Here is a 7,787-nt window from a genome sequence, read left to right on the forward strand (position 1 = left end):
TATCAACTTTGCATTCAGTTTGTTTGAAAGCAAAAGAATTCAGCAATATGCTGATGCTGCAGTCATCTGATAAATAAGATGTGATAAACAGGAATAAAATCTCCTCTAAATAAATGGGAGAAAAGGAAGCAACTCTTCCCCCAAATAAAATATGCCATAAAATTAGGGAAATATGTACAGCTTTTTGGTAAATTATAACATTGCTTAGTACATGAATCCACTATTGGAGCATCTCGGACAGATGGCCATTCAATGGCCTTCATTTCCAGTGAAGGATTTCCCAAGACTATCTCCATCTCTGTAGAACAACTCTTCCCATTAGGATTGTTTTATCCAACCAAAATCTGCTTCCTTGTTAATTGCAACTTATTTCTTGCCTTTACACACAACAACCTTTCAAATATTTGATAACAGTCATGTATTCCCATAGTCTTCTCTTTTCCAAACTAATGATGTCCAATCACCTTTAATGATTCTCTCCAAGCCCTCCGTCATCTTCATTGCTTTCATCTGGACATACTCTGGTCTGCCACCTTCTTAAAAATGAAGAAAATATTCAGTATTGCTGAAAGCTTGTTGTGTGCAAAGGCAGAAATAAGTTGTAATTAAGAGGAAGTAGATTTTGGATAGAAAGACTGATGACTTCATTTAAGCCAAGACTTCAGTTAACTGAGCCTAAGGCTGCATTTACTTTAAATGCATTTACTTTAATTGCATCGTAGCTGTTTAATGTTCAGCCTCTGAGTCACTAAAATACCCAGATCCTTTTCTTTTAATTGTATTGTGAGAATTGACCTTAACAAGGCATACTTCAGGGAGGGTAATACACTAAGCAGCAATCTTGGGGGCAAAGAAACACCGATTATTTTCAAAAGAATTATCTTTCAAAATATGTACTCTTGCCCAAATATAAGGATGTAGATTCTTACCTGAATGTGCACTGAACATACATTCCAATGAAAATAAAGCAACAAAGATTGACACACTACAGTCTGTCCAGCATCTACAACAAAAGAAGTGTACAAAAATGTAACTGTGCCCAGACCTTATTCTCTGATTCAGGCTGAAAATTTTTTTAGGACTGAAATACATCCTCTTTTTGAAGATTGCAAGATGGTCCTGGCTTTTGGGGGTCACTTATGAACATTCTTACATAATACATAAAACAACCACATTTCTCAATAACCAAAATAGTCATTTATTAATAATTTAAGTTCTTACATACTGAGAGTAACATCTCAACTTCATACTAGCAAATTTGAGACTTTCTCTTACTGACAATCATGTGCAGGATCTTCTTGCATTTACACAGGTACACAATATTCACACACACTTCCAGTTTTCTACAAAAATAAATGCAAGATATTGCATTTGAGGTGAAGCTCCCTGAAGTGTTTGTACACAGGTAAATGCACTGTTTAGCGCACACACACACACACACACATATATATATACACACACACACACACACACACTTCACTTTGAAAAAATGATTTTTCCATTTTTAAAGTATGCAACAGGGATTATTTATAAAGGTAAGGCTCCTACCTACAAAAATCATGATACCAGTTTGATCACACATACACTCCAAAATAAAAATTATGTTACTATAGAACAGATTATTCATTCACAAAATTGAATAAACAAACCCAAAAGTGTTAACGTTCATTTATAACCAAGAAAGTTTGCCTAATTCTACAATAAAATTAAGCATACTGCAGATTTGTGCTCCAAAAGAACTTATCACTGGAGAATGCAGAGAAGTAATACATTTCACTCAGACCTCTTGCAACTTTCATTTCATCTGAGATTGAAAACATTTACATTGATCAAGCTGAGTATATCAAAGGTCTTTGCAAACAAATATTCCAAAATGCATTAAACTGAAATTGCTCTTTGGCTCCCCTATATCAGTATTAATAATAAAAAAAATCAAGTCTTCACTGAAGACAACGTATATTATAAATGCATATGATACATTTCTCCCAGTGTCACACATGTGGATGTGTACTTATAGTGTTCATTCTTGCTGATCTTTGTTTGGAAACCATAAATTTTAAGTCACTGCTTAAATGGCTTTTGTGCATGAAGCACAATATACTGCCCCGCTTGAAGCGGTATCTGTCTTTTTTTCTGCTGGGAAAACCCAGCAAAATCCTTCATTTTGCAACAGCAGATTCCAAATGTTGTAACCTTTATTGTGTTTAATCAGAGACAGCTAGTGCCCAAACCCAGGGCCCACAAAAGAATTGCAGTTCTCTTTAGCTGTCAAGAGAGAAGCGTTGTGGAATGGTCACAATACCCAATGTTGGAAGAACTGATGATCAGTTGGTCCTCATGTAGATTGCAAAGAGTCCACCTGGAAGACGTTTTGATTGGAAGGAGTTGTAAAATATAGTTGCTGGCTGGGCATGCGATTATCACAGGGGCTATTCAGTCCCAGAGTCCTCTCAAAGTCTAGCAACTGTCCCATGAAATTGAAGTTGGGGGAAATATTAGATTTCTTCATCTTCACAATGTCATAAGCATCATTCATGGATAAGTTGAGTTTTTGCATAAGATATGCAACTGTCACAGTGACAGAGCGACTGATCCCTGCTAGGCAGTGCACAAGCACCCCACAATTTTTCCCACGAGCTTCATCTGTTGAGGGAAAAAAGGCAGAGACAAGAGACTATTAAGTCATACATTTGTTTCCTGTTTCAGATAACATGAATGCCTGATGTGAGATGAGACATTGGTGAATTGCTGTTGTAACTTAATAAAAACCTGCACCTTTCTCATCGCCTAGGTTTGCACAATATTTTAATACTTGGGTTTTCCTTTCCCCCAAACCAAATAGATCAAGGAAATAACAGATCTCAAACCAAGATCTTTCAAACCATGCATAGTTCTTTCTACAGTATTTAATAAAGCATAAATATTCTTTTGTCTTAAAGACAAATGGTGAAATTACATGGTGCAATCTTTACTGGGCTGTATCACTCAACCTACATGTGCACAACTAAAATGCACATTATGCATAGACTGAACTGCTTTCTTGTAATGAAAGGGAATTTTGCACTGTTCTGCACATAGAAAAGTAGTTATTAACTATTTTTGGCTAAATGTCTGATCTACTCAACTTTTAAAACCAAGGTTTAATTTAAAGAATATATTAACTTTTTGGAATAATCCCAATAATGGTCAACCTGAAATAGAACGCTAAAGGAAGGTCCATGTAATTTGGTTGGTTATATTTACTGGCTGCCAGCAAGAATTCTTTGTAAAATCACATTCTAGATAATATTGAAAAGGAAGTATTTTATAGAAATCATCTGTTGTGGAAACTTGGTCAGATATAGGATTTGGCTGACAAAATAAAGAAATTTTTCAAAAGGAAGAAAAGAATCTTCCTCTAAACTCCTAATGTATTTAGTTTGGGTTTATTACTAAGTGGGGGAGAAACACTTTAATTTTGACATTTTATAAGGCAGAAAGATATCATTAAATGATTTTCCAAGGATAGTGCACTGGAGCTGAACAACGAACAACGAAAGTATTCAGCTGTTTAAAAGGGGGGGCAGAGAGACCCGCAGTCACAGGGGACAGCCCATTAAGAGACACAGGATGTCAACATGGCTAGAAAATGGATTCCTTTGTCATAAGAAATACATTATAATGCCTGGAGATTTGCAACTCCCACCCAACAAATTCTTCTTACTGAGCTCAAATTACCTATATTCTGCTTATTACTACTACAACTCCATAGATCACAGTACAACAATATTCATTGACAAAGAAGGGCCTGGCAAAATGGAAAAAGAGGTCCAGCACAATTGGATCATTTTGCAAAGGGTAGACAAAAAACAAGTGTTCATGTCTAGTGCTACTTGTGAGTATATCTGATATGTTTAAGAGCTAATATTCTCAAGAAAAGACATGTTTTAACATATTTTAAGAAATTTGCTAAACTAGGATTGCTTAGCCAATATCCTACAGACACTACATCTATGATGGGGGCAGATCTAAATTATAGTGATTATTTGAACTGAAATTAATTTAATGATTAAAAAACATGCCACAAGCATGCAACATAGCCTATCCATGCTGACTCTTAGGTAAATTTTGAATTTCATGAGATTCACTTCAACCAGAAGTATATAGAAGTTTTGAAACTTTAACACTTGATGGCATATATTTCTAAGATAATATACATAATAAGATTGCAGTCACAGACAAAAATATTTAGTCTAATGAAATTAAGCAATCAAGCTAAATTAAGATTCAAAAGTATAACTGGCTGGACTATTTCTGTTTTCTGGTACAATTCTGCCTCAAAGAGTGGCTTGTTTAAAAACAAAAGCACAGAATGGAGTGAACTAAATATAAAACATGGAAGTCATTCTTCATAAAAAACATTTATTAAAACCTAAAATTGTAACAGCACAAATAGAGACTCCCTCACCCTAGGACATCTCTTTTCCTTATCCATTTTCCTGGATTAAATTACCAAAGTGTTATAATATTTCAGAACAAGATAAAGAACTAAAGCATCAACTGTACACTGTAAATTGAAATTATGCCAGCAGAAATGGATAAAACAAGTGACATCTATTGTAATCTGAAAAAAATGTGAAAAAATGCATATAAAGTTGTCTTTGGAAAGTTTGTTGCTAGTAACATAAAAAAAGCTACAAAAGACAGGAACTACTTTTCAACCTTACCTATAAAAGAGATTGCTTCAGGAAAGAATTGGGATAGGTTTTGACTCCAATGATCAGAGATAGGGATCTGTTTGTACTTAAACTCGCCAGCATTTTCAAAGAGATTGGGCAGGTTGGGGGTGACATTCAATATATATTTAATGCCAAACTCTTCGAGAACATCCAGGTTAGTAGAGTCCTTGGCGCAGCCCAAGTAGAGATATGGCAAGATTTCCACAGGGAAGGAAGGCTGATTGTTAGACAAAGGGCTGCCATCAGAGTCAGTGGCACTGTTAGGATCTCGGTCAATATCAGATTCCACATCTGACGATGAGTCAGAGCTGATTCGGAGACCACCCAACCCCAACACTGGCAAAGGCGGAGAATTGCTGCTGCATGAACTGTCTAGATTAGTTTCGCAGTGCAAGGCATACTCTGCGTGGAACTTGCAGAAACCCCCTGGGAAGAAAACAAAAAGAAATTGCTTAAATCTGTTTTTGCTACAGGAATATCACCACTATGGCAAGCAGCATTATCATTCAGATGTTTTTATCTCACATGCCTCCAGCCGTTAAGCAGGCAGTGCAAGGCACTAAAAAATTCAAACCCTACATACCTTCCCTATTGCTTCAGATCCCCACATCTTTATAACCTTCAAACAGCAAAGTTTAGTCTACCCCAACCAAGAACTGTAGTTCATTACGGATCTGGAAACTGGATTACATGTTCCTGTAAAGTATCTCTTTGGATGGCATCAGGTTAGGGATGCCAGAGTTACTCTCCGGCTTTTCAAACAAGATGCAGTAGAACAATTGGCTGTTCCTTAAGGGCATCCTTTGCTTGAAAAAAATTTCAAAAGATTCCCTTACCGTGCAGAACATATAATCAGTATCCATTACTGAAACAAGCAGGAAGGTCCTTTGAAAGAATACTTTTGATGAAGAAGGGTAATACTGACTTAGGGAAGAGGAATTTTAGGAAGCAATGCATATAATTCCGCTTAAGAGCTAAACTAACCTCAACTTCCCAGAGCCTGGATTATCCCTGGGGAAGGCAGGTGGAAACACTGCTTGAGGATTCCCTCCTCCCCCCCCCTCCGCCCAGAGCCGGCTCTTTCTCTTTGGAAGGGGCAGGCGCTAGGCGTTTGACGCCAGAGGCAGGCACTTGCTACGTCGCTTTTCTGGAATCGGGATTTTCCCTAAGAGGGGAATCCTTAACAACGAGTAGAGTTCCTTCCCTGCAAGGGGCACGCTCCGTTCCTCCACGGGCTGCAGAGGCGGAACCTTGCTTCGAAGCCTGCCCAAGAACTAGTTCAAAGGATTGAAAACATGGGCGGCGGGGAGGGGGGGGATTGCAGACTCGAGCCTACGTTTTAATCTCTTTACAACTCCAGGGCCATCTGGCAGCTCTGCGCTTCAGGCCACGCAGGGCGGGCAGATGCCGGAGCCTGGTGCTAAAAGGAATAAGGGCAAAACGGAAGGGGGAAGGGTGGTGAGGGGGGGGGAAGAGAGACGCCGCGGATCTGGGTGCAGCAGGCAAAAAAAAACGCGCGGGAGAACCCGGGACAGCGGAGCCGACCTGCTTTAACCCCTCACCTTCCAGGTAGAAGGCCTTACAGCCGTCGTCTTTCAGACGCTTGAGGAGCAGCCCCAGCACAGAGTCGCCCACCGCGTTCTCGTTCCAGTCGCTGCTGTTCTCGTCGTAGAGGACCACGGTGTCGGTTCCGCAGCGGCGGGCGAACCTTTCGCGCTCCTCCTCGCCCCGGGCGAAGAGGGCGCGCAGCGGGAGGTTGCCCTTCTGCAGCCGGCGCAGCATAATCCCCGGCAGGGCCACGTTGATGGCCGACTCGATGTGCGAGGACTCGTACAGCTCCTGCGGGCGACAGTCCATCAGCAGCAGCCGCTCGTTGCCCAGCTCCAGCTGCTCCTTTAGCCAGGCCACCGTCTTGCAGATCGCCATGTCCGACGCGAGAGAGGCTACCGGCGAGCGAAGCGTATCTAGCATGAGGAAGGAGGCGGGCAGGCCAGGCTGGAGGGGCCGCTCCGCAAAGCGCCCCTTTGCCAAGAGCCACGGCGACCGGCGGGATGGAGCCGGGCCGCGCGCACCGCGCGAAGCCGTCCGTCCGAACTCAGCCCCGTTGCTCGCCTTTTCCGGCTTAGCCTCCGGGAGAGGGAGCCAGCCAAGCCGCCTCTCCGCGTCGCTGTGCTTTGCAAGCCGGAGTGTCCGCTCTCGTCTTGGGAGAGCTGTTTTCTCTCGAGCGTGGCCGGGGACTCCCTTACTTTAGGTACATTAGCATCTTCTCCTTTACCTCCGGGAAAGTATAGGCTGCAATTAAATGTGCCGAAGCGCTTTTTTTTTTTTGCACAGCACAAGCAAAAAAATGCCTTAAAGGTAGGTCGAGCGATTTTGCTAGAGAACGGGGCTTGTCTGGCCCTTGTTAACTGCTCGGTCTACCGCTCCCGTGTGCAGCTTTTCGTGGCCCTGGCCTTTGGCTCCTCTTTTCTCTCTTTCGCCCTGTCTTTCTTTGCCTCCTCTTTCTTTCTTTCTTTCTTTCAAAGTCGTCTTGTGGTCAATGTCCCTCTTAATCAACCCTGCACGCTATCGCCCCTCTTTCAGCACCAGGCAAGTTCCTCAATGGATACAAACATGGAACGTCTCAATGGATACATTCTCTCGCTCGGCCAATCAGCGCTGGCGGAAGGGGCGGTTGCCGTGGAAACGGGCCGGCTGGAACAGGTTGTGTTGATGAATTGTTAATGAGTTTGTCATTCACAAAAACGGAAAGGAATTTCCGCTCCGGATAAGCCGAGTGCAAACAAGCAGCAACAGCAGCTCAGCGGGAGGAAGGAAGAAAGGCGCGCGGGGGGGGGGGAGGAGGGAGAGGGGGAGGCCCAGCCACTAGAGTCGCGCGTCTGAGGCTCGAGTTTCCTTCTGCTGAAGCTCAAGCAGAGCAGCCCAGCGATTATACAACAAATGGTCCAATTAAAGGAAGAACAAAAGGCTCTCCATGTTTTCCCTACATAAACGCGCTCGTTAAGGGGGCACTTCACAGCCGGGTGTTTCATCCTGCAACTCGAGCGTGGACCCCTTCCTCTTTCAAAT

The 7,787-nt window shown here is 42.1% G+C and overlaps 1 protein-coding gene across 2 annotated transcripts; it reads right to left on the bottom strand.

The window, feature by feature from the left end:
* Positions 1 to 1,208: 1,208 nt before the first annotated feature.
* Positions 1,209 to 7,306, bottom strand: DUSP6 (dual specificity phosphatase 6). 2 transcript variants are annotated; one of them, XM_081331508.1, is made up of 3 exons: positions 6,281 to 7,306; positions 4,707 to 5,144; positions 1,209 to 2,643 (listed from the first exon to the last, which is right to left on the bottom strand). In XM_081331508.1, the coding sequence occupies exons 1-3, from the start codon at positions 6,687 to 6,689 to the stop codon at positions 2,336 to 2,338; spliced, it is 1,155 nt and encodes a 384-aa protein (XP_081187634.1). In that variant the 5' UTR covers positions 6,690 to 7,306; the 3' UTR covers positions 1,209 to 2,335. The 2 variants fall into 2 exon arrangements, with proteins under 2 accessions (XP_081187634.1, XP_081187635.1); XM_081331509.1 differs by lacking the exon at positions 4,707 to 5,144.
* Positions 7,307 to 7,787: the final 481 nt, after the last annotated feature.

The sequence above is a fragment of the Vipera berus genome, assembly GCF_964194415.1.
Source record: "Vipera berus genome assembly, chromosome: 6".
NCBI classification, from domain to species: domain Eukaryota; kingdom Metazoa; phylum Chordata; class Lepidosauria; order Squamata; family Viperidae; genus Vipera; species Vipera berus.